The sequence below is a fragment of the Ranitomeya variabilis genome, chromosome 1 (assembly GCF_051348905.1).
Source record: "Ranitomeya variabilis isolate aRanVar5 chromosome 1, aRanVar5.hap1, whole genome shotgun sequence".
NCBI classification, from domain to species: Eukaryota; Metazoa; Chordata; class Amphibia; order Anura; family Dendrobatidae; genus Ranitomeya; species Ranitomeya variabilis.
The window spans coordinates 799,341,526-799,369,110 of record NC_135232.1 but is presented as its reverse complement, the minus strand read 5'-3'; the positions used below and the strand labels follow the sequence as shown (position 1 = coordinate 799,369,110).

General features: G+C 44.2%; 1 protein-coding gene across 1 annotated transcript; it reads left to right on the top strand.

Annotated features, from left to right (window-relative positions):
* The first annotated feature begins 282 nt into the window (after positions 1 to 282).
* On the top strand, positions 283 to 26,219 carry REST (RE1 silencing transcription factor). Its single transcript, XM_077273843.1, has 4 exons — positions 283 to 473; positions 6,809 to 7,696; positions 18,102 to 18,185; positions 23,349 to 26,219. The coding sequence occupies exons 2-4, from the start codon at positions 6,817 to 6,819 to the stop codon at positions 26,057 to 26,059; spliced, it is 3,675 nt and encodes a 1,224-aa protein (XP_077129958.1). The 5' UTR covers positions 283 to 473; positions 6,809 to 6,816; the 3' UTR covers positions 26,060 to 26,219.
* Positions 26,220 to 27,585: the final 1,366 nt, after the last annotated feature.

Sequence of the window (27,585 nt, the reverse complement as noted above, 5' to 3'; positions counted from 1 at the left end):
CTAGAGTGAAAGTAGCCTAATGTGGATGGTCCATGTGTGCTGTGGGTAGGAGAGCTCAGCGGTGTTGTGTGTCAAGCATGGGGGGCAAACAGCTAGCCATTTCCCTGACCCCATCCTCAATACATAGCCTGGAAGACCACAGACCAGACCGTCCTGCTGGAGGGCTGCACTCGACATTAGTTTCCCAGTGCTGCTGACTGTGGCCCCCCATGTGTACAGGCACCCCATGTGTACAGGCCACAGAGCAGTCAGCAAAAGCTTGTGCCCTCAGGTGTAGCGAGTAGCGACGCTGTGTGAACGCGCACGCAGACGAGCGCAGGCAGACGTGCGCGCCCCCGCCGCCGTAGCCCAGAAGGGAGGGGGAGTGTGAGTGAGTGCGGCGTGTGTAGGAATGTGAGAGCGGAGGCTCTCGTACTAGCAGCGCCGAGCAGTAGGCCCTGTCCGCTCTCGCTGGACGCCGCTCTGAGTGCGAGGTGAGTGCCCGCTGCGTGTAGAACAAGGGCGGGAACGTGTGGCCGATGTTTAGCGACCGCAGGAAACTTTTACTCGTGAGCGCGGCTGCGGAGTCTAGGCCAAGTTTCCTCAGCCCCTTGTTGTGCCCCGCGCTTGGTGTACGTGCTGCATGTAGCTGTCTGGGCCGTGGTCGCTGTCCGCTGCTGGAGAGCGCCGGGAAAGGCGCTGTCCAGGGCTGATCTCGGCCCCGACTCCCAGCCTAACACTGGGTGTGACCCTGGTGGGGGTGGGGAGGCCGCCGGCACCTACGGGGACCCTGATGGGGGACGGAGACAGCGCCGGGGGTCTCCTCCTCCTGCCCCCGCCCGTGGTGCTGATCTACACCGGGATGTCGCCTGCCGCTCCCTCCTCCTCTGGTGCTGGAGCGTCTGAAAAGTTAGGAATATGGCGCCCCATCCCCGCCCCTCCGAAGTTGTGGGCACATTGTGCGGGGCTGTAAACATGGCCACTTCCTCTGTACGTGCCATGCAGCAGCCTCCGCCACAAGGTGGTAAACTTTACTGACTGCAGAGGAGACTGCATGATGGCTGCAGAGACTCCACTCGTGTAATCTCCACGGTGTCTGCTCCCCCGCTATGTAATCTCCACGGTGTCTGCTCCCCCCACCATGTAATCTCCACGGTGTCTGCTCCCCCCCCCCATGTAATCTCCACGGTGTCTGCTCCCCCCCCCATGTAATCTCCACGGTGTCTGCTCCCCCCCCCCCCCCCCCCATGTAATCTCCACGGTGTCTGCTCCCCCCCACCATGTAATCTCCACGGTGTCTGCTCCCCCCATCATGTAATCTCCACGGTGTCTGCTCCCCCCCCCCCCCCATGTAATCTCCACGGTGTCTGCTCCCCCCCCCCCCATGTAATCTCCACGGTGTCTGCTCCCCCCCCCACCATGTAATCTCCACGGTGTCTGCTCCCCCCCACCATGTAATCTCCACGGTGTCTGCTCCCCCCCACCATGTAATCTCCACGGTGTCTGCTCCCCCCATCATGTAATCTCCACGGTGTCTGCTCCCCCCCACCATGTAATCTCCACGGTGTCTGCTCCCCCCATCATGTAATCTCCACGGTGTCTGCTCCCCCCAATGTAATCTCCACGGTGTCTGCTCCCCCGCTATGTAATCTCCACGGTGTCTGCTCCCCCCACCATGTAATCTCCACGGTGTCTGCTCCCCCCCACCATGTAATCTCCACGGTGTCTGCTCCCCCCCCCCCCCCCCCATGTAATCTCCACGGTGTCTGCTCCCCCCCCCCCCCCCCATGTAATCACGGTGTCTGCTCCCCCCCCCCCCACCATGTAATCTCCACGGTGTCTGCCCCCCCCCATGTAATCTCCACGGTGTCTGCCCCCCCCCCCCCCAATGTAATCTCCACGGTGTCTGGACACCCCCCCCCATGCAATCTCCACGGTGTCTGTTCCCCCCCCCCTCCCATGTAATCTTCACGGTGTCTGCACCCCCTCAATGTCCACAGCCCATCTCCCTTGGCAGGAGCGCTCCCGATGACAGCAGTCCCCGCTTCCTCCTTGGTGACAGGCTCTCACTCATCCCCCTATTGATTGTCTAATATACTGATGCTGCTGAGTCTTCCGAATGACTGCCCCATATACTGGAGCTCGGGGGCTGCTGGACTTGTTAGTTCTAAAAGGGAGTTTCCAGGATTAGTACAATGTTCAGCTTAAAGGGAATCTGTCACCCCCGGGACGTATATGACCTATTCATGTGGGCATGCAGGTAATAGAAATGTTACACTAATCCTACCTGTACGCCTCACGTTAATGGTCTTGTTGCTGAGAAATGTTTATACTCTTTCTGTATGCTAATGACTTCTTCCAGGCTCCTCAATACAATACTACTCCCCCTCCCATGCACGTCAGTTATGGTGCCGGGATCCCGCACCTGCGCCCTGCACTCCCTCAGAAATACAGGTGCTTCTCACAAAATTAGAATATCACCAAAAAGTAAATTTATTTCAGTTCTTCAATACAAAAATTGAAACTCGTATATTATATATAGTCATTACAAACAGAGTGATCTTTCAAGTGTTTATTTCTGTTTATGTTGATCATTATGGCTTACAGCCAATGAAAACCCAGAAGTCATTATCTCAGTAAATTAGAATAATTAAAGGGGCTCTGTCACCTGAATTTGGTGGGCTATGTAAATGCCCTGTTTTCGGTCCGATGGGCGGTGTTTCTTCTTTTTTCCTCCACCCCATCCTTCCCCGCTGTCCGCAATATTTTCCAGAATTGGAGTAGGTGTCCCCCATAGTTCGCGCGTGCGCAATGCAATCTTATCTCGCGCATGCACAGTATGCTTTGCCCAACTGCGGGCAAAGCCGAAAAGCATTATGTCCCGGAAGTATTTCTCTGTATTCTGGGACATAGTGGGCCGGTGCATGCGCAGTAATGCTTTTCGCTTTGCCCGCAGATGGGCAAAGCATACTGCGCATGCGCGAGACAGGATTGCACTGCGCACGCGCGAACTATGAAGGACACCTACTCCAATTCCAGAAAATATTGCGGACAGCGGGGAAGGATGGGGTGGAGGAAAAAAGAAGAAACACCACCTATCGGACCGAAAACAGGGCATTTACATAGCCCGCCAAACCCTTAAAGGCTTCCTAAGCATTTAAAAAGCTCCCTTAGGCCCCTTTCACACGTCTGTGTCTCCGATACGTGTGGTGTCAGTTTTCACACATACCGGAGACACGTACACATGCCCATGCCACACGTGCACATGTTAGTGTGTCCGTGGTCAAAACACGCTTACATGTCCGTTTTTTGCTGTCTGCACGGACGGTAAAATGTCCCACACACGGAGAACACACGTTGATGTCCTCCATGTGACACGGACAGCCGCCGGGTGAAGAAGCGATACAGTAAGCGCTGTTCCCCAGTGGCTGGTGCTGAAGCCGGCTGTCATCATTCTCCCCCTGCTCTTCCGGCGAGTAGAGGAGAATGATGAGCATTAAATTAAAGTGCGAACGACAACAGGTGGGGGCATTTGGGACACCTGGTGTCGCTAATAGTGACAGTAGGTGAGGAGGATGGGGGTATGCCACAGCTGCCGGCTGCGATCGTTCAGAAATAAATGAAACACCCGAAGTGGGTCCACCCCCCCCCACTATTTTATTGAACCAACCAAACAAAACTCACAGCTGGGGGCTACAGCCCCCAGCTGTCAGCTTCTGCATGGTTGTTATCAAGAATAGAGGGGTCCCTACCAGTTGTTTTTTTTTAAATTATTTAAATAAATAATTTATAAGAAAAACAGCATTGGGTCCCCCCCCCCCTTCCCATTTTTGACAATCAGCCTTGCTAAAGCTCACAGCTATTTTGATCAATGCACTTTTGATCAGTTAGTGTAAATATCATGAACTGGCGTTTGAAGTAATGCTCATTTCCTGATAAAAGGTTGACATTTGCTCAACAAAAAAAGTGCTCGTTTGGTGAAATTATTTTTAAGCTTGTTTTTTTGTCAAGGCATCATTCTGTGTGAACAGACCCTGTGATTCAAAGGACCATGACACTTTGAATTAAGAAGTGTGTTCTGATACTTTTGTCTACATAGTGTAATTGCTGGGAGTCCAGCCACTGGTGCACCACACCGATTATGAGAACACTGGGTTCCCAAGCTCAACCCTTGGCTATCTTTGTCAGTCCCATAGACAATTTGACGGCAGGGTGCATCCTCGACCATTTGTCTATTCAAATTTGGCTCCAGACCCCTTTCTCATGATTGTAAGGCCGGCGTCACACTCAGCATATGAAAATACGGTCTGTATTTTACGGCCGTAATATGCAGAAATGTTCCAAAAATAGTGATCCGTATGTCATCCGTAGGCAGGGTGTGGCAGCGTATTTTGCGCATGGCATCCTCCGTATGTAATCCGTATGGCATCCGTACTGCGATATTTTCTCGCAGGCTTGCAAAACGACATCTAATGGATTTTTCGGCTCAAATGTTCGTTAAAACATATATACAGTGTATGTGTGTATATATACGTGTGTGTGTGTATATATATATATATATATATCCCGATTTCTAACGCATCGGGTATTCTATAATATGTATGCGTAGTGTATTGCGCAGCCCACATAGTATATTGCGCAGCCCGCGTTGTATATTGCGCAGCCCACGTATATAGCAATGTGGGCATCATATCCCTGTTAAAAAAAAAAAGAGAATTAAAATAAAAAATAGTTATATACTCACCTTCCGTTGGCGCCTGGATCCAGGAAGTGGTTACCGACGCTTGGGATCCATCGAAGCTCCGCCGAGCCGCTGGCGCCGGCCGCCATCTTCCTTTCCCAGGATGCAGCACTGCGAAATTACCCAGAAGACTTAGCGGTCTCGCAATACATCGCTGGGAACGGAAGATGGCGGCCGGTGCGAGCGGCTCGGCGGACTACGGAGGGTGAGTATAGCAGGTTTTTGTTTTTTTATTATTTTTAACATTAAATTTTTTGTTATTTATGCCGCATAGGCAGCGTCAATAGTAAAAAATTGGGGACACACAGGGTTAATAGCAGCGGTTACGGAGTGTGTTACCCGCGGCATAACGCGGTCCGTTACCGCCGGCATTAACCCTGTGTGAGTGGCGACCGGAGGGGAGTATGCGGGATTAATACTATTCGTACTATTGGATTAATAATGGATAGGTGTCATAATTGACGCCTCTCCATTATTAATCTGGCTTAATGTCACCTTACGATAGCAAGGTGACATTAACCCTTCATTACCCCATATCCCACCTCTACAGGGGAGCGGGAAGAGAGGCCAAGTGCCAGAAAAGGCGCATCTTCCAGATGTGCCTTTTCTGGGGTGGCTGGGGGCAGATGTTTGTAGCCAGGGGGGGGGGGGCAATAACCATGGACCCTCTCTAGGCTATTAATATCTGCCCTCAGTCACTGGCTTTATCACTCTGGCGGAGAAAATTGCGCGGGAGCCCACGCCAATTTTTTCCGCGATTAAACCCTTAATTTTACAAGCTACAGCGCCCAAATTTTGCACATACACTCTACTAATATTAGTAGTGTGGAATATGCAAAAAAAAGGGATATGAGATGGTTTACTGTATGTAAACCATGTCTCATATCCTGTCGGGTTTGTGAAGGAGAAATGAAAAGCTGGCAATTGAATTACCGACTTTTCTATAGAACACAGCTGCGTATTTCTCGCAGGTCACACTGCTGGTCCGTGTGTAATCCGTATTTTTCTCGTCCCCATAGACTTTCATTGGCGATTTTTTTTGCGCAATACAGTGACAAACGCAGCATGCTGCGATTTTCTACAGCCGTAGAAGACCGTATAATACGGATTCGTAAAATACGGCTGATAGGAGCTGGGCCATAGAGAATCATTGGGCCGTGTGTTATGCGTATTTTACGGATGTATTTTCTGTGCTCATACGTCCCTAAAACTCGCTAGTGTGACGCCAGCCTAAGGGACTCTGTTGTTGGAGTAATAGTTCAGCAGGCTGTGCTTTCCTATTCTGCAGGAACAAAAAAAAACCTATACTGACACGTTAGCATGAGTTATGCTATTTAAATGTACACTGCAAACGTGCTGGGTCCTTCAGCTGTCTGATAACTCACTGGATCCTATTGTCTATGGCAGGGGCGGGGAATCTTCTTTTTTTTCTGCCAAGGGCCATTTGTATATTTATACCATCCTTCGGGGCCATACAAACTCCGCCTACAAAGTACATCCTGACTCTGGCACTGGTTTCAGGACGTAATCTTTCATTGCATGCCCTTCAGTGTTCATAAGTGAACACTGCATGTGTGTGCTAACAGAGCAAGAAGAAATTAATGAGCTGGTGGCAATGAAAATACAGCTCCCTGCCCAAGAATGCGGTCCCTGAGAATCTGCTCGGGGGGCCTGATAACAGGTCATCGAGGGCCGTAAATGGCCCTGGGGTCTATGGTCACAGCCTTTGTACTTGTCTTGTAAGCCTGAATAGCGAGCTGTGCAGGTGTGGATTCGTGTGCAGTTTAAGGACATAAACCACAGAAACTTGTAATATATATACATTTTTGATACATATATGTATTTCAAAGGACCTTCAGCTTGATGCATTTGCGTGAGCTAACGCTGCAGTGAAAAATCTTGCTGTCATGAACAATTTCATGTATAATTATATAACGTATTGCGATGTTGACACTTATTTTCTTTCTACAATTTCTCTATATTGCTTGTAATGGCGTTTTTGACTTATGATACAATTTCTACTGGCTTTGGCTTTTGTTCTCATCATTATTTTTTTTTCTTTTTTTTTTTTTTCTTTTTCCTTTTTAGTATTCACCATGGCTACTCAAATGGTTAGCCAACCTAGTGGCAGCAACTTATTTTGTAACAGTGGCAACTTTGGCCTTGGTGACATGTATGGTTTACATGACCTTTCGAAAGCAGAGATGGCAGCTCCTCGTCTTATCATGCTGGCGAATGTTGCTTTGACTGGAGAAGCTAATAATGGCTGCTGTGATTATTCCATGGATGAGGACAGACAAATGGCTGAATTGACAACTGTTTATGATAATAGCTATTCAGACAGTGATGGGGAAAGAATGGAAATAGAAGAGTCAAACATAGCCGGTGAGTCTGATACGCTTGAGAACATGAATGAGGAACCTTCTGGAGTCCAGGAGGAGAAACCGTGTGACCAACAACCCACCAGCTCTGAAACTAGGTTGGAAGTGGAACCAGAAAAGAAAAATGAGACCCCTCCTTCCAGAACTGAAGACAAAACAAAATGTGTAAAAAGCAAGCCTTTTAGGTGCAGACCTTGCCAATATAAGGCAGAAACTGAGGAAGAGTTTGTTCATCATATTAAGGACCATAGCGCCAAGAGGTTCATTGATCATGACTCTAACAAGAATGTGCAGGATTCGGGCTCTTGTTCCCCTGAGGAAGTGGACTTTTCGATAGGACCTATCCGATGTGACAGATGTGGCTACAACACTAACCGTCTTGATCACTATTTGGCCCATTTGAAGCATCACGATAAAGCTTCTGACAACGAACGGGTTTACAAGTGCACCATATGTACCTACACGACAGTTAGCGAATATCACTGGAAGAAACATCTCCGAAATCATTTCCCAAGGATTGTTTATACGTGTTCACAGTGCTCATACTTTTCTGACCGCAAAAATAACTATATTCAGCATATAAGAACACATACAGGTAAATATTTTGAAATGTAGACGTTGCGTAAACCTGTAATTTAAAGGAGTTTTATGTGAATACAGATCATTGATTGTGCAAGTGCTCCAACTGTTTTTTACTTTGTTAATGTCCCTCACCATTTTTGGGATATTTGCTTGTTGTTATGGAACAGAATTCTCTTGACAGTATATTTGTTGCAAGAATGCTCTGATATTATTAGGGTTTATTCATATGGAGCCAGGGTGGTCATACCATTGCTGCAGCCTGTGGAGCCGCACAGGGGCCCAAATAGTAAGGGGACCCACTACTACATCCAAAGCAAGTGGAATTGTGCATTATGATGAGCTATTGAACTGCAAAGGACCCATTTGGGATCCTTTGCACATGGGCCCTCTTCTGTCTGTCTGCTTTTGTATGGAGCTGACGCCGTAAAGATATGTTCACATGTTGCAGTCGTGACATGGTTTTTACATGATATAAGCACAACCTTTTAGGCCATGTTCACACTTTGCGGCGTCCCTCTGCGGGTTCTCCCGCAGCGGAATTGATAAATCTGCAGGGCAATACCGCTGCGGTTATCCCTGCAGATTTATCGCGGTTTGTTTTGCGATTTCCGCTGCGGGATTACTCCTATACTATTGATGCTGCATATGCAGCAATATGCAGCATCAATAGTAATGTTAAAAATTGCTTATACTCACCCTCCGATGTCCGGATCTCCTCGGCGCTGCACGCGGCGCTCCGGTTCCAAAGATGCTGTGCCGAGAAGGACCTTCGTGACGTCACGGTCATGTGACCGCGACGTCACCGCAGGTCCTGTTCGCACAGCAACTCTGACTGGCCGGCCGCGTGCAGCGCTGAGAGGCGAGTATAACATGATTTTTTATTTTTATTCTTTTTTTTTTACCCCAAATATGGTTCCCACGGCCTGGAGGAGAGTCTCCTCTCCTCCACCCCGGGTACCACCCGCACATTAACCGCTTACTTCCCGCAACATGGGCACAGCCCCATGCGGGAAGTAAGCGGTTCAATGCTTTCCTATGGGTGCAGAATCGCAGCGATTCTGCACAAAGAAGTGACATGCTGCGGGTTTTAAACCGCTGCGTTTCTGCGCGGTTTTTCCTGCAGCATGTGCACAGCGGTTTGCGGTTTCCATAGGGTTTACATGTAAATGGAAACGCTATGGAAACTGCTGCGGACCCGCAGCATCAAAATCGCCGCGGTTCCGCGGTAAAAACCGCAAAGTGTGAACATGGCCTTAGAGTTCCAGAGAGTCTCAGGCACCAAACAATTTTTTTTTTTTAATGGAAAAACATAATTTTATTCCATTACATGGTCATAAAAATTCAGCAAAATATTAAAGTTAGCAAAGTATAGGTGCCCTCTCATACACTGTAATACTGTAAATATGAATGTATCAAACGTTTCTTAGCTGCTCACTTTGACCAAAAAGAGACAAAAGCAACCATGCCCCATTGTAAAAAAAAAAAAACAACAAACAAACAAAAAAAAAAACAGATCAACAGGAATTAGATGAACTCTATATGAATCAAAGGGCCATGTCTGCTCCCATTTCACAAAGGAATGCACAGGGTCCTAATTCATCTTATCTGTTTTATTTGTCTGGTCTAAACGGAAAACACACAAGGGAAGGATAAAGAGACACTTGACCATAGCCTAAAGTGTTGTTGCAGATAAAATGCAGTATATCTCACATTTTTGTAAATATTTTATTATATCTTTTCATGGGACAACACTGAAGATCTGACACTTTGACACAATGTACAGTAGTCAGTGTGCATCTTGTATAACAGTTCAAATTTGGTGTACCCTCTAAATAACTCAACACACAGCCATTAATGTCTAAACCGCTGGCAACAAAAGTGAGTGCAATGAACTTAAAAGCCCCCGCTTCCTTTTCAGAACAAATCCGTCAACCCTGCTTATGTGTCCCAAAACCCGAAGAGGCGTATTAGTAAATAAATAATATATGTGCCTGAGTATATCATGAGTCTCATCCCTGGTTCCACAAGAACTATCCTTTAACAAGCAGCACACTGTAAGGACAGACTTTGTCTTTGAATGTAAAAAGAATGTTTGCATTGAATTTCGGAAAGTGACAATCTTTTACATGGTGAAGAATGGGAACACAGGGTATTAGAAAGATTTATGGAGATGTTAGGCCGGATTCACATATCTCTGTTTCAGGGTAGATGGCGATGTATGCTCTGGTGATGTATGCACTGGTCGTGGGTCCCCTGACCTGAGCCCAGCGTCCTTGTATAGGACTATGAGGCTATCTGGTTCAGGTCAGGAGACCTCTGTTAATCCAGCCTTACACTGTTACTTTCCAGTCAATATCTATGAACTATAAGGAAAGCTCCCAATATGTTGCAGCTTTACTGACTGACAGTTCCCCATGTTTTCAGCACACTTGTACATGTGACCGGTGTTAGTTGTGCAGCTTTCATCCTTTTGGAAATAGGCAATGAAGACTCCTATTCACTGACACAAAAATTTTGTAAATGTGAGAAATACTTAACCCGTTTATTAGAACATTGTATAACTTTCATTATACTCTTAAGCTTTTTTTTATCATTTTTATACATAGAAGAAAATCGCATTGCATATACAGAAAGGAGAATAATTATGATTAATGTCCCCCACCCTCCATATACCATTAATTTCTGGGTACTATACAATTTTTTTTTTTTTTCTTCATACTATAAGGCTACTTTCACACTAGCGTCGTGCACTGCACGTCGCTATGCGACGTTGCGGCGCACCAACGCTAGCTGTGAAAGCGCCGCACAACGGGGGCAGCGGATGCAGTTTTCCAACGCATCCGCTGCCCCATTGTGAGGTGCGGGGGGGTGGAGTTCCGGCCGCGCATGCGCGGTCGGAAATGCTGCAGACGACGCACCAAAAATGTTACAAGCAACATTTTTTGGGTGGCAATGGTCCAACGCAACCGTCGCACGATGGTTGCGACGTGTGGCAATGCGTCGCACTGCGTCGCTAATAAAAGTCTATGGAGAAAAAAACGCATCCTGCAAGCACTTTTGCAGGATGCGTTTTTTCTGCAAAAATGCAGTGCACGACGCTAGTGTGAAAGAGGCCTAACAAGGTTTGCACCCATAGAAGTTACGCTGACCATGTTCACATCAAACACTTAACCCCTTCCCGACCTTTGACGCATCGTATGCGTCATGAAAACCTGTGCCAATCCGACCTGTGACGCAGCATATTCGTCATGGTCTGATCGCGCTCCTGCAGGTCGGGTGAAAGGGTTAACTGTAATTTCACCCGACCTGCAGGGACAGGGTGAGTGGTACTTGCGCCCAGGGGGGGTGGCTTCGCCCCCCCCTCTGGCTATGATCGCTCTGATTGGCTGTTGAAAGTGACGTTTCACTTTCAATCAGAGCGATAGTAATATTTCACCAATGAAAATTGGTGAAATATTACAATCTAGCCATGGCCGATCCTGCAATAGCATCAGCCATGGCTGGAGACCGTGATTTGCCACCGCCACCGATCTCCTACCCTCTGTCCTGTCCGCTTCCCCCGCAGTCCGGTTCTATCACAGCGATCAAAACAAAAAAAAATAACCTCCCCCCTTTATCACCCCCATAGGTAGGGACAATAATAAAATTAAAGAAAATATATTTACTTTTATTTTGTCCACTAGGGTTAGAACTAGGGTTAGGGTTAGGCCAGGATCACACATACGTGAGATATGGCCGAGTCTCGCAGGTGAAATCCCTCCTCTAGCGCAAGCACTCCGGAGCGGAGCGTGCAGCCGCACAGCAACACATGGAGCTGCACGCTCTGCTCCCAAGTGCTGGTGCCAGAGGAGGGATTTCACCTGCGAGACTCGGCCGTATCACGCGTATGTGTGATCCCGGCCTTAGGGTTGCAATTAGGGTTAGGGTTGCAATTAGGGTTAGGGTTGCAATTAGGGTTAGGGTTGCAATTAGGGTTAGGGTTGCAGTTAGGGTTGCAATTAGGGTTAGAATTAGGCTATGTGCACACGGTGCGGATTTGGCTGCGGATTCGTAGTAGTTTTCCATCACGTTTACAGTACCATGTAAACCTATGGAAAACCAAATCCGCTGTGCCCATGGTGCGGAAAATACTGCGCGGAAATGCTGCATTGTATTTTCCACAGCATCTCAATTCTTTGTGCGGATTCCGCAGCGTTTTACACCTGTTCTTCAATAGGAATCCGCAGGTGAAATCCGCACAAAAAACACTGGAAATCTGTGGTAATGCTGTGCGTTTTACCTGCGGATTTTTCAGAAACTGCAGAAAAATCCTCACAGGCATCCGCAACGTGGGCACATAGACTTAGGGTTAGGTTTGGAATTAGAGTTAGGGTTGGAAATAGGGTGAAGATTAGGGTTAGGCTTGTGGTTAGGGTTGGGATTAGGGTTAGGGGTGTGTTGTGGTTAGGGTTGGGGTTAGGGTTGTGATTAGGGTTATGGCTAGAGTTGGGATTAGGGTTAGGGGTGTGTTGGGGTTAGTGTAGGAGTTAGAATTGAGGGGTTTCCACTGTTTAGGCACATCAGGGGTCTCCAAACGCAACATGGCGCCACCATTGATTCCAGCCAATCTTGCGTTCAAAAAGTCAAATGGTGCTAAACAGTGGTTTACCCCCACATATGGGGTATCGGCGTACTCAGAAAAATTGCGCAACAACTTTGGGGTCCTAATGTCTCCTGTTACCCTTGGGAAAATAAAAAAATGGGGGCTAAAAACTTATTTTTTGTGGGAAAAAAATGAAAAAAAAAGTACTTTTTTATTTTTTACGGATCAATTTGTGAAGCACCTGGGAGTTCAAAGTGCTCACTATACATCTAGATAAGCTCCTTGGGAGGTCTAGTTTCCAAACTGGGGTCACTTGTGGGGGAGCTCCAATATTTAGGCACACAGGGGCTCTCCAAACGCGACATGGTGTCCGCTAAAGATTGGAGCCAATTTTTCATTCAAAAAGTCAAATGGCGCTCCTTCCCTTTCGAGTGCCCAAACAGTGGTTTCCCCCCCCCCCCCCCCCACACACACACATATGGGGTATCGACGTACTCAGAACAAATTGTACAATAACTTTCAGGGTCCAGTTTCTCCTTTTACCCTTGGGAAAATAAAAAAAATTGTTGCTAAAAGATCATTTTTGTGGCTAAAAAGTTAAATGTTCATTTTTTCCTTCCATGTTGCTTCTGCTGCTGTGAAGCACCTGAAGGGTTAATAAACTCCTTGAATGTGGATTTGAGCACCTTGAGGGGTGCAGTTTTTAGAATGGTGTCACTTTTGGGTATTTTCAGCCATATAGACCCCTCAAACTAACTTTAAATGTGAGGTGGTCCCTGAAAAAAAAATGGTTTTGTAAATTTTGTTGTAAAAATGAGAAGTCGCTGGTCAAATTTTAACCTTTATAACTTCCTAGCAAAAAAAAAATTTTGTTTCCAAAATTGTGCTGATGTAAAGTAGACATGTGGGAAATGTTATTTATTAACTATTTTGTGTCACATAACTCTCTAGTTTAACAGAAAAAAAAATTCAAAATTTGAAAATTGCGTAATTTTTAAAATTTTCGCCAAATTTCCGATTTTTTTTTTTCCACAAATAAACGCAAAAATTATTGACCTAAATTTACTACTAACATGAAGCCCAATATGTCACGAAAAAACAGTCTCAGAATCGCTAGGATCCATTGAAGCATTCCTGAGTTATTACCTCCTAAAGGGACACTGGTCAGAATTGCAAAAAATGGCAAGGTCATTAAGGTCAAAATAGGCTGGGTCATGAAGGGGTTAACAAGATCACTGTTAAGACATATTATATTACATATTGCTACATGGCTGCTCGTTAGCAATCCCCCATCCGGCAGAAAGATATAGCTCTGTCCAGCAATCTGTTGGCTGAAGCAAGTCCTGGAAAGTTTAGCCATGGGGAACACAGCTTTTCATATTTACCATATACACCTCTCTTTTGATATATTGTTCACATATAACTGAGTTAATTTTATTCATAAATTCTCTTTTGGCAGGTGTTGTAGGTTGGACCCAGTAACGAGCAATTCGTTAGCGAGCAATTTACAATAAGCGCCCAATAGCAGTATTGTCGAATGTGTTTGTTGTCAGTTCCTCCACTTAACCAAGTATACATGACTTATGAGCCCGAGATAACTTATCTAATAGGTCCAGTATCTGTGGCGTTTTGGGCAGTTCCCCTACATATGGATCAGATCAGCTGGATCCATGCAGCATTTGGGACACCTGGCATCTGATCTACAGCCAAGCTTTTCCAGAAAATCTGATGTCCTATAGACCCTGTGTACTATATAGATTTGCGAGTCTTGCACCTTCACCTAAGGATAGCATCTACTGAGCTTTAACCCCTTCCTGACATCTGACGTACTATCCCGTCGAGGTGGGGTGGGCCCGTATGACCACCGACGGGATAGTACGTCATACGCGATCGGCCGCGCTCACGGGGGGAGCGCGGCCGATCGCGGCCGGGTGTCAGCTGCATATCGCAGCTGACATCCGGCACTATGTGCCAGGAGCGGTCACGGACCGCCCCCGGCACATTAACCCCCGGCACACCGCGATCAAACATGATCGCGGTGTACCGGTGGTATAGGGAAGCATCGCGCAGGGAGGGGGCTCCCTGCGGGCTTCTCTGAGACCCCCGGAGCAACGCGATGTGATCGCGTTGCTCCGAGGGTCTCCTACCTCCCTCCTCGCCGCAGGTCCCGGATCCAAGATGGCCGCGGTATCCGGGTCCTGCAGGGAGGGAGGTGGCTTACCGAGTGTCTGCTCAGAGCAGGCGCTGGTAAGCCTGCAGCCCTGCACAGCAGATCGCAGATCTGGCAGAGTGCTGTGCACACTGCCAGATCAATGATCTGTGATGTCCCCCCCTGGGACAAAGTAAAAAAGTAAAAAAAAAATTCCCCACGTGTAAAAAAATAAATAAAAAAAATATCCTAAATAAAGAAAAAAATATATATATATTATTCCCATAAATACATTTCTTTTGCTAAATAAAATAAAAAAAACAATAAAAGTACACATATATAGTATCGCCGCGTCCGTAACGACCCAACCTATAAAACTGCCCCACTAGTTAACCCCTTCAGTAAACACCGTAAGAAAAAAAAAAAAAACCGAGGCAAAAAACAACGCTTTATTATCATACCGCCGAACAAAAAGTGGAATAACACGCGATCAAAAAGACTGATATAAATAACCATGGTACCTCTGAAAACGTCATCTTGTCCCGCAAAAAACGAGCCGCCATACAGCATCATCAGCAAAAAAATAAAAAAGTTATAGTCCTGAGAATAAAGCGATACCAAAATAATTATTTTTTCTATAAAATAGTTTTTATCGTATAAAAGCGCCAAAACATAAAAAAAATGATATAAATGAGGTATCGCTGTAATCGTACTGACCCGACGAATAAAACTGCTTTATCAATTTTACCAAACGCGGAACGGTATAAACGCCTCCCCCAAAAGAAATTCATGAATAGCTGGTTTTTGATCACTCTGCCTCACAAAAATCGGAATAAAAAGCGATCAAAAAATGTCACGTGTCCGAAAATGTTACCAATAAAAACGTCAACTCGTCCCACAAAAAACAAGACCTCACATGACTGTGGACTCAAATATGGAAAAATTACAGCTCTCAAAATGTGGTAACGCAAAAAATATTTTTTGCAATGAAAAGCGTCTTTCAGTGTGTGACGGCTGCCAATCATAAAAATCCGCTAAAAAACCCGCTATAAAAGTAAATCAAATCCCCCTGCATCACCCCCTTAGTTAGGGAAAAATAAAAAAATTAAAAAATGTATTTATTTCCATTTTCCCGTTAGGGCTAGAGTTAGGGCTAGAGTTAGGGCTAGAGTTAGGGCTAGAGTTAGGGCTAGAGTTAGGGCTAGAGTTAGGGCTAGAGTTAGGGCTAGAGTTAGGGCTAGAGTTAGGGCTAGAGTTAGGGCTAGAGTTAGGGCTAGAGTTAGGGCTAGAGCTAGGGCTAGGGCTAGGGTTAGGGCTAGGGTTGGGGCTAGGGTTGGGGCTAGGGCTAGGGTTGGGGCTAAAGATAGGGTTAGGGTTTGGATTACATTTACGGTTGGGAATAGGGTTGGGTGTGTCTGGGTTAGAGGAGTGGTTAGGGTTACTGTTGGGATTAGGGTTAGGGATGTGTTTGGATTAGGGTTTCAGTTATAATTGGAGGGTTTCCACTGTTTAGGCACATCAGGGGCTCTCCAAACGGGACATGGCATCCGATCTGAATTCCTGCCAATTCTGAGTTGAAAAAGGAAAACAGTGCTCCTTCCCTTCAGAGCTCTCCCGTGTGCCCAAATAGGGGTTTACCTCAACATATGGGGTATCAGCGTACTCAGGACAAATTGGACATCATCTTTTGGGGTCCAATTCTCCTGCTACCCTTGGGAAAATACAAAACTGGGGGCCAAAAAATAAGTTTTGTGGGAAAAAAAAGATTTTTTATTTTCACGGCTCTGCGTTGTAAACTGTAGTGAAACACTTGGGGGTTCAAAGTTCTCACAACACATCTAGATAAGTTCCTTGGGGGGTCTAGTTTCCGATATGGGGTCACTTGTGGGGGGTTTGTACTGTTTGGGTACATCAGGGGCTCTGCAAATGCAACGTGACGCCTGCAGACCAATCCATTTAAGTCTGCATTCCAAATGGCGCTCCTTCCCTTCCGAGCTCTGTCATGCGCCCAAACAGTGGTCGTCCCCCCCCCCCCCCCCCCCCCACATATGGGGTATCAGCGTACTCAGGACAAATTGGACAACAACTTTTGGGGTCCAATTTATCCTGATACCCTTGTGAAAATACAAAACTGGGGGCCAAAAATCATTTTTGTGAAAAAAAAAAAAAAAGAATTTTTATTTTCACGGCTCTGCGTTATAAACTGTAGTGAAACACTTGGGGGTTCAAAGCTCTCAAAACACATCTAGATAAGTTCCTTAGGGGGTCTACTTTCCAAAATGGTGTCACTTGTGGGGGTTTTTAATGTTTAGGCACATCAGGGGCTCTCCAAACGCAACATGGCATCCCATCTTAATTCCAGTCAATATTGCATTGAAAAGTAAAATAGCGCTCCTTCCCTTCCGAGCTCTGCTATGCGCCCAAACAGTGGTTTACCCCCACATATGGGGTATCGTCGTACTCAGGACAAATTGCACAACAACTTTTGTGGTCTAATTTCTTCTCTTACCCTTGGGGAAATAAAAAAATGGGGGCGAAAAGATCATTTTTGTGAAAAAATATGATTTATTTTTACGGCTCTGCATTATAAACTTCTGTGACGCACTTGTTGGGTCAAAGTGCTCACCACACATCTAGATAAGATCCTTAGGGGGTCTACTTTCCAAAATGGTGTCACTTGTGGGGGGTTTCAATGTTTAGGCACATCAGGGGCTCTCCAAATGCAACATGGCGTCCCATCTCAATTCCAGTCAATTTTGCATTGAAAAGTCAAATGGCGCTCCTTTCCTTCCGAGCTCTGCCATGCGCCCAAACAGTGGTTTACACCCACATATGGGGTATCAGCGTACTCAGGACAAATTGTACAACAAATTTTGAGGTCTATTTTCTCCTGTTACCCTTGGTAAAATAAAACAAATTGGAGCTGAAATAAATTTTGTGTGAAAAAAAGTTAAATGTTCATTTTTATTTAAACATTCCAAAAATTCCTGTGAAACACCTGAAGGGTTAATAAACTTTTTGAAAGTGGTTTTGAGTACCTTGAGGGGTGCAGTTTTTAGAATGGTGTCACACTTGGGTATTTTCTATCATATAGACCCCTCAAAATGACTTCAAATGAGATGTGGTCCCTAAAAAAAATGGTGTTGTAAAAATGAGAAATTGCTGGTCAACTTTTAACCCTTATAACTCCGTCACAAAAAAAAATTTTGTTTCCAAAATTGTGTTGATGTAAAGTAGGCATGTGGGAAATGTTACTTATTAAGTATTTTGCGTGACATGTCTGTGATTTAAGGGCATAAAAATTCAAAGTTGGAAAATTGCGAAATTTTCAAAATTTTCGCCAAATATTCGGTTTTTTTCACAAATAAACGCAAGTTATATCAAAGAAATTTTACCACTATCATGAAGTACAATATGTCACGAGAAAACAATGTCTGAATCGCCAAGATCCATTGAAGCGTTCCAGAGTTATAACCTCATAAAGGGACAGTGGTCAGAATTGTAAAAATTGGCCCGGTCATTAACGTGCAAAGCACCCTTGGGGGTGAAGGGGTTAATTTGCAGAAAACGCAGCTTATTAAAGGCACAGATTTAAAAAATTTTAATGCTTCTGTAGAATACTATTCATTGTATCATTGTATAATATAGTATTAATCTGCAACTGAATTCTCTATCCTTCATTTGTAGGTGAACGACCTTATCAATGTTTTATGTGCCCATATTCAAGCTCACAGAAAACTCATTTGACCAGACACATGCGGACTCACTCAGGTTGGTTACAGATCAGGCTTGAATATAATATTTGTGACATAGCCAGCAGTAGCTACTTGCATTTAACACCATCAATATGATTGGATTGTATTTACACCATATTTGGGACATTCAGTTATGTTTTCTTTAATACTTTAAAATAAATTTTACATTCAAAAATACAATAGGGCATATTTGTCAATGCAGTCTAATTCTTAGTCTGTACAAACCTAGACTAGACCGTCTTAAAATGGTTTAGATTGATCGTGGTGGTTCATGCTGTGTAATAACCGGTTGTATCTTTAGCCTATCTAGTCTAAGTTTATACCACCTGTAAGTTGGGCTTTTTTGTTGTCATTAAATTTACAAACAATGTTTTGTGTATATATATATATATATAGGTCATAGTTAGACAAGGTACAGAAAATGTCCAAACTTGTCAAGAAAGTAAGTCTCTGAAAGTTGTGCCGGAATAGTGGTGCATTGATAAATTAAGCTTCATGAATCTCTCCCAATATATTGAGTTTACATATTGAATAATATAAAAAAATTGTGTTTTTCAATATAGTATAAATAAGCACTTTCCAAATATTAACCTATCAGCTGTGAGCCAGAACAGCATGTTTGGTTCCTTGAAACCTGTGGTCATAGTTGCAGAATGATTGGCCTTCACACCGAGGTCCTGGCTGATGCACAATGAGCTTGCGCACTGGGTTACGTGACTTGCAAGAAATTTGGTGGTAGTCATTTGTAAGCTTAACATGGCAGCAACCATGTCTTCTGTAGGTCATCGGCACCCTACTTGTGTGTGTGTGGAGGGGGGGTGCAATGGCCGTTTTAACAGGTTAGTCAGCACAGGATAACCAGTAGGGTTCTGAGTAAAGCAACAAGGCAGTACCAGTCACAATTGCACATAAGGAAGCACCACTCCAGCAGGTAATTAATTGCAGTGCTTGAGTGGCGTGACTTATGTAAGGGTACCGTCTCACAGTGGCACTTTGATCGTTACGACGGCACGATCCGTGACTTTCCAGCGATATCCATACGATATCGCTGTGTCTGACACGCAGCAGCGATCAGGGACCCCGCTGAGAATCGTACGTCGTAGCAGATCGTTTGGAACTTTATTTCGTCGCTGGATCTCCCGCTGTCATCGCTGGATCGGTGTGTGTGACACCGATCCAGCGATGCGTTCGCTTGTAACCAGGGTAAACATCGGGTTACTAGGCGCAGGGCCGCACTTAGTAACCCGATGTTTACCCTGGTTACCATCGTAAATGTAAAATAAACCAAACAGTACATACTTACATTCCGGTGTCACGTCCCTAGCCGTCTGCTTCCCGCACTGACTGTGAGCGCCGGCCGTAAAGTGAAAGCAGAGCACAGCAGTGACGTCACCGCTGTGCTGTGCCTTACGGCTGGCACTCAGTCAGTGCGGGAAGCAGACGCCGGGGGACGTGACACCGGAATGTGAGTATGTACTGTTTTTTTTTTTTTTTTACATTTACGCTGGTAACCAGGGTAAACATCGGGTTACTAAGCGCGGCCCTGCGCTTAGTAACTCGATGTTTACCCTGGTTACCCGGGGACTTCGGCATCGTTGGTCGCTGGAGAGCTGTCTGTGTGACCGCTCCCCAGCGACCACACAACGACTTGCCAACGATAACGGCCAGGTCGTATCGCTGGTCGTGATCGTTGGTAAATCGTTTAGTGTAACGGTACCCTAAGTTCTCTACCCCAGAGTTGCTAAGCCAAACCTCCAGCTCCTCAGTTTTACCTGACCTCTGACTCCACAGCACTGGTCACTACTGAGCATGTACATGAAGTTCAGAACAGATTCCTCTCCATTAACAGCTTAGATCTGGAACAGACATTTATAGGACATTTCATAACTCTCCCAAATCCTTATGAAAACATTTACAGCACATCCTGCACTGAACTACTGTACCCAATTTACTATTTATTTTCCTAGTCAGTCCATTTTATACCAACTTCACCAAAATGGACACCGACTCCACAGCACTACCGCTCCGGGCAGTCTCCAGTGGTCTGTGACCTGCCAGATCGATCCAGACACAACTCAGCGTAAGTCTGAGAGCCAGAACAAGACTTACATTTAGAGCTTGTGACCATTACCACTTTCAGTCAGTCAGAAGTTGTGGTCACAAGATGGCAGCGCAGGACTGGAGAGGCGCCGAGAACTGAACAGCTGAACTTGACGGGTGGTAAGTGTAATGCTAGGGTCAGGGAGCTTAGATTAGCACAGTACCACTACAGTGCTGAAATTAAAAAAGCAGGAGTAATACTTTTAAGCCTGGACAAGCATTGAGGAGGTGTGAGTGCTGCAGAGAATGCTGCAGCCTGTTTTTCATCAGGCACCAATGTGTTTTCCCAAATTTGCCTATACATATACAGTAGGTCTATGACAGTTAACTGTTGGAATCGCTGTATGAGGTTTCCACCATCAAGCATTCCACCCTTATCATTTCAGTTTTTTCTTTTGACTTCTAAAGGTACCTTCACACGAAGCGACGCTGCAGCGATAGTGACAACGATGCCGATCGCTGCAGCGTCGCTGTTTGGTCGCTGGAGAGCTGTCACACAGACCGCTCTCCAGCGACCAACGATGCCGAGGTCCCCGGGTAACCAGGGTAAACATCGGGTTGCTAAGCGCAAGGCCGCGCTTAGTAACCCGATGTTTACCCTGGTTACCAGCGTAAAATGTAAAAAAAACAAACAGTACATACTTACATGCGTCCCCCGGCGTCCGCTTCCTGCACTGTGTGAGCGCCGGCAGTAGCAGGGCACAGCGGTGACGTCACTTTCACTTTGCGGCGCTCAGTCAGTGTGGGAAGCGGACGCTGGGGGACGCATGTAAGCAGGGTGGATAAAAATCAATGTTTTTTTAAAAAAATCAAAAAAATCGGATTTTTTTGATTTAAATCGGATTTTTTTGATTTAAATCGGATTTTTTTCAATAAACTGCTTTTTGAGGAAAATATTTTACCATCCAAAGGTTCTTCCATCATGAGATAAAGCTGAGTTGTTTAACTCAGTAGAATAAAGGCTGTATATGTGTAACATTCACAATGCCATGCTCTTCCAGAGGTTTCTGTAGGATGCTGACTATCCAACAAGTTTGGGCATGTCAACTGAATGGAAAAAGAAACTAAACCAAAAGTGAAACCAAGCTAGAAGTGTGGAATTAAAGGGGCAGTATGAACAAAATGTGGAGGCTATTAATAGTTTATACAATTAAGGCTACGTTCACATATGCGTTGTGCGCCGCAGCGTCCTTTTTGGCCGAAAGTTGGACGCAGCAAAAATGCAACTTGCTGCGTCCTCTGCGGCCGGACGCGGGCGCCGCAGCGATGCATGCGGCGCAAAACGCAAGTGCGACGCATGTCCATGCGCCCCCATGTTAAATATAGGGGCGCATGACGCATGCGGCGCCCGCCGCTGTGGCGCCCGCCGCTAATGTGAACGTAGGCTAAGACATGCTGCTTTTAAACACCTACCTATTGCCATATAGTAAAACAAAAAAGATTTTTACTTACTTTGGGGTCCCCCCCTCACCCTGGCGTTAGATCGTTGCCCCTAGTTTCGTCCGTGTAACTATGGGCGCACATGCGCACTGCTCTCACTTCTCATTTTAATCGTGATTTATATTAAAAAAAACCTTTTGATTTAAATCAGTGATTTAAATCATGATTAAAATCATGATTTAAATCGATCCGATTTAAATAGAAAAAAATCTTTTGATTTAAATCGTGATTTAAATCATGATTTAAATCGGCGTGATTTAAATCAATCCACCCTGCATGTAAGTATGTACTGTTTGTTTTTTTTACATTTTACGCTGGTAACCAGGGTAAACATCGGGTTACTAAGCGCGGCCCTGTGCTTAGTAACCCGATGTTTACCCTGGTTACCAGTGTAAAATATCGCTGGTATCGTTGCTTTTGCTGTCAAACACAACGATACACGGCGATCAGACGACCAAATAAAGTTCTGGACTTTCAGCAACGACCAGCGACATCACAGCAGAATCCTGATCGCTGCTGCGTGTCAAACTAAACGATATCGCTAGCCAGGACGCTGCAACGTCACGGATCGCTAGCGATATCGTTACAAAGTCGTTTCGTGTGAAGGTACCTTAAATTTTATCTCCGCACAATTGCTTCACTTAGCAAAACCTGTAATGGGGTAAATTATAAGAAAAGTTCCAATGTGATGATATCTTTATGACAAGACCACAGAGGTGTAAAGAGCAGGTAATGTACTTCAATAAGTTATGTATCAATGGTAAAAGAAACTTGATAATTTCAATTTTAAAAAATATTGGCAGACTGTATGAAATATTGTGTTTGTATATAAAATTATAATGTAATAGTTTTTGCTTCCTTTTCTTTGGTTCAGCCTTTGGGTAAGCGTGTGTAAAAAGAAGAGCTACATCTTAACAGGTCATACCTAAACACAAACGTAACTAAACGCAATGTGAAGGCACCCTTCTATCAATGAGCAACAACATATGTCAATATTTACCTGTTTGTTTGTTTGTTTGTTTTCTTACCTTCTAATTTAAATACTTTGTTGTGTTGCTGTATCTCTGAAAAAAAAAAAAAAATGTAACGTCATTTTTATGGCTCGCAGAAATTATTCTATAACTGTCATGAATGCTGTGTCATCAGACTGTCTTTAACAGAAAATCTGTATTTTTTTTTTTTTTCTAACAATGCTTTCACTGGAACAGTTGGGTATGGTTTTTCTATTCCTATCTGATATTGCATGTTTTCATAATGTACTCTTGATTTACTTTTATTTGTACTTTTTTTTTTTTTTTTCCCCTTTCAACTAAAGGCCATCACTATACGTGCTTGGCTCAGTTTGATTTTTATACCCGTAGTTGCATCTCTCTGGGAATATTGAACGTATCTATTGTTCCCAGGGCAAATAGTTAACTCGCTGTTTTGAGTTGTCCCAAGATGACTGTTGGAAGGCAGTGCAAGAATGGTTAACCTGACTAGAAATCGGTGTAGAAAAGCCTGCCACAAAGCTTTGTGTATAGTCACCCATGTTGCCCTGACCTTAAAGTGATCTCATTTAATATTTGTTGTGTTGTCATTGAAATGTTTTAATGCCTTATTTTATCTGCAACTTAAAAGTTATTTTTGTTTTATGTAGGTGAAAAGCCATTTAAATGTGAGCTATGCAGTTACGTTGCATCAAATCAGCACGAAGTGACGCGGCATGCCAGACAAGTCCACAATGGGCCAAAACCTTTGACATGTCCACACTGTAACTATAAAACTGCCGACCGCAGCAACTTTAAGAAACATGTTGAGCTACATGTTAATCCAAGACAATTCCTGTGTCCTGTTTGTGATTATGCTGCGTCAAAGAAGTGTAATTTGCAGTATCACATAAAATCCAGACACTCTGGCTGCACTGACATAACCGTGGATGTTTCTAAAGTCAAACTGAGAACAAGAAAAGGAGATGCCACAGGTTCAGATGTCGATTCAAGTAAGCAAGAAGAAAAGGAAAACTCTGATGTTAAAAGTGAGCCTCCAGAAAAGAAATCTGACGTGAAATCTAAAGTGGATAAGGAGAAAGGTGTAAAGGTGAAGCAAGCTGCCAGTCCTCTTGTTGGGCAGATCACCACTCGAAGCCACAAGTCCTCTTCTAAGACTGAAGAAAATAAAAGCCCTGATAGAGGTAAAGGTGCAAAAAGGAAGTCAAGTGTGGTATCTGAAAAGCCTCTTAAGATTAATGAAACACAAAATAGCAAGGTAAAGAAGAGGAGGTTGATGCAGAAAAATAAGCATACCCACAATGTTTCAAAAAAAACAAACCAAGCTGGAAAATCTGAGAAACAGAAAGTGCCTTTGAAGAAAACTTCCAACAAGAAACCATTAAAAAGTAAACACAAGAAGATGACTATATCAAACAAAACTGCTACTTCTAAAAGTAAATCTGGTAAGTCAACAACCCAGAAGGATTCTGAGACTGTTGAGATGAGGAACACTATTGATAAAACAAACAGTGTACCATTGGCAGAACATGGTCTTAAATCTGCTACAAAGCCTACAGAGGTGGAAGTCCAAGCCATCACAAAAACAACAGAGGGTGCTGTCCTAGGTACACAAAGTAAAGCTGAAATAAGCGCCGTTAGTGAAGGATCTGTTTCTGATCCCAACATGGAATCGACTTCATCTGCCTTGGAAAGTACACCTGAGTCCAATAAGTTACTCTTAAAGAATGTTAATGAGCTTGATCCCAACTCTATAATAAGCCCAGTTACTGAAAATGAGCTTGATCACAACTCTGCAATAAGCCCAGTTACTGAAAATGAGCTTGAACCCAACTCTGCAATAAGCCCAGTTACTGAAAATGAGCTTGATTCCAACTCTGCAATAAGCCCAGTTACTGAAAATGAGCTTGATTCCAACTCTGCAATAAGCCCAGTTACTGAAAATGAGCTTGATTCCAACTCTGCAATAAGCCCAGTTACTGAAAATGAGTTTGATCCCAACTCTATAATAAGCCCAGTTGCTGAAAATGAGCTTGAACCCAACTCTGTAATAAGCCCAGTTACTGATCATGAGCTTGAACCCAACTCTGTGATAAGCCCAGTTGCTGAAAATGAGCTTGAACCCAACTCTGTGATAAGCCCAGTTGCTGATAATGAACTCGAACCCAACTCTGTAATAAGCCCAGTTGCTGATCATGAGCTTGAACCTAACTCTGTAATAAGCCCAGTTGCTGATCATGAGCTTGAACCTAACTCTGTAATAAGCCCAGCTGCTGATCATGAGCTCGAACCCAACTCTGTAATAAGCCCAGCTGCTGATCATGAACTCGAACCCAACTCTGTAATAAGCCCAGTTGCTGATCATGAGCTTGAACCTAACTCTGTAATAAGCCCAGCTGCTGATCATGAGCTCGAACCCAACTCTGTAATAAGCCCAGCTGCTGATCATGAGCTCGAACCCAACTCTGTAATAAGCCCAGTTGCTGATCATGAGCTTGAACCCAACTCTGTAATAAGCCCAGTTGCTGATCATGAGCTCGAACCCAACTCTGTAATAAGCCCAGTTGCTGATCATGAGCTCGAACCCAACTCTGCAATAAGCCCAGTTGCTGATAATGAGCTTGAACTCGACTCTATAAGCCCAGTTGCTGACAAAGGTAATGAGCTTGAACCCAGCTCTATAATAAGCCCAGTTGCTGATCAAGAAACAGAGCCTGAACCCAACTATGTAATAAGCCCAGTTACTGATATATCGGTTGTAGAGACACACAGTGCTCCTGATTTACTGCCCTCAACCAGTGCTTCTGCAGAAAACGCTGAATCCATTCCTGAAGAGGGCTGCAACCATGAGATGGGTGCCTTACATTGTAGTGGAACTATAAGTGAGGACTCTGAAAATGTCAATGAATCTGAATCCAATAGTAGTTTAGAAAAGCACGAAGAATCTGGGCAGGCAACCCCAAGAGACAGCGAACAAGTTCTCTCCCCAAAAATTACACAAGATATAAATAATTGTGACCCAAAACAAACTGTGCATACACAATGTGAGGCTACTAGTCATGAACCTCTGGACATTGATGAGGATGAGGGAATCCATAGCCATGAAGGTAGTGAGATCAGTGATAATATTTCAGAAAGGAGTGATGACTCTGGCTTAAACAGTTTACAGTCCCCTCAAGAGACCCTAGAATCACAGCCTCTTCTTGAAGTGCCTTCTGTCTCGACCAGCGTCTCTAATGAAAGTTTTGTGTGTATTTTTTGTGATCGCGTATTCAAGAAAGCAGAAGAATATACAAAGCATCTGAAACGTCATTTGGTTAATGTTTATTATCTTGAGAAAGCAGCACAAAATAGATTATAAAATAAGAGGAAAAAAATAATCCAGATGGACATGTGGCATACAACTATATATTTAATGATGCTTTTTTCCTGAATGTTATGGAGTGCTGCAGGATAACTTTAAAAAGTCCCTTGTGGCAAGACATGTACCAGTTAGATGTTTTTGCTTTCTTGCCAGTATTTCATGTAAGCTTTTGACAGTTCTGTTCAGCATAAGGCCTGATTATATATATATATATATATATATATATATATATATATATATATATATATATATATATATATATATATATATATATATATATATTATTTTTTTTTTTCCTCTATCAATACAATGGAATCTTGGAGGGTGTTACTTTCAAAACCTAAATCATGAAGTTGTGATCTAAAGAGGGGAAAATATTGTTTTGCTCAGTGCCTAGTTTTGCTTACTACATAAAGTGTAAGATATAAAAGACGTAATGTTGTTTTTTTGGAGGGGGCAGGGGAACGTTTAATGATGGTGTAACAGCCTCTCTTAAAATACGTATGGGCTATTAAAAAAAAAAAAAAAAAAAAAGCAAAAAAAAAACTTATTTTATAAAGGTTTATACCATTTTATTTATAGTTTTCCAGCTCGGGCATGTATGATTGATGTGCAGGCCTAATTCTCATGTATTTTTTTTACTTTAAAAGTTAGAAGGAAACTAATTAGCGAATTGGTCCCATTTTCTTAGATATCCGATGTTTCTTTTTCACCAACAAAGTACCCTAAATTAACATCAGTCGTCCTGAATTAGCTTGGCATACAACATTCCTCAATGTGAGACTAAAAGGCCATTGTCCTGCTGCATAGGTTGAATAGATACCACATATGTTGGGATATTTCATCTTATCTGGTAAGGATTCTGCTTTCCACCATCTTATCCATGAGCAAGTGCTAATCAGAGTGCGCATGGCAGCAGTGCTGGAGTTTCCCTCTAGTCTTGGTACTTCTGTTTGTCTTGGATTGTACACTGAAGAGATTGTAGATAGTTGGCAGTATTGTGAGCTAGACAGCCGTGTAAGGGTACGTTTATATGGACCAACCAGCGGCACTTAACCACCGCTGATCATTAAACTTTAACCGATCTCCGATCGCTTTTGATGTATTACATTGCTCAGTGCGCATAGGTTGCCACTATGATTTGCGCTGCACAAAAGATCACTTCACCCAGTGACAGAGTATTTTGTTTAATTAGGTGATCAGCAGCCGGTTTACACTAAAAGTTTTGTCATGAAACCTGCCTTCTATAACGAAATGTCTCAGCATGTTTTTGCTTTGTAATCTGAGAATGCCATAATGTAGGAGCAGATACCCTGATTACAGTGTTGTCACTTACTGGGCTGTTTTTTGATGTTTCAATACATTGTGTTTGGTCAACAGGAGATTATCACTACAGGACAACTTGCCTTGTCCTTCCTAGTCCAACCACGTTCCCAGCACTGATTAGCAGCACTGTCACTATACACGATACGCAGAAAAGTGTGGTGTGGGCACGGTTATACACAGATCAACTGAGCTCTGCT

Bases quoted from the DNA above. Each gene is read 5' to 3' on its own strand.
- REST (XM_077273843.1), top strand. From the start codon at position 6,817: ATGGCTACTCAAATGGTTAGCCAACCTAGTGGCAGCAACTTATTTTGT. The intron at 7,697-18,101 runs GTAAATATTTTG...CTTCATTTGTAG, and splicing joins GCATATAAGAACACATACAG to GTGAACGACCTTATCAATGT. The intron at 18,186-23,348 runs GTTGGTTACAGA...TGTTTTATGTAG, and splicing joins ACACATGCGGACTCACTCAG to GTGAAAAGCCATTTAAATGT.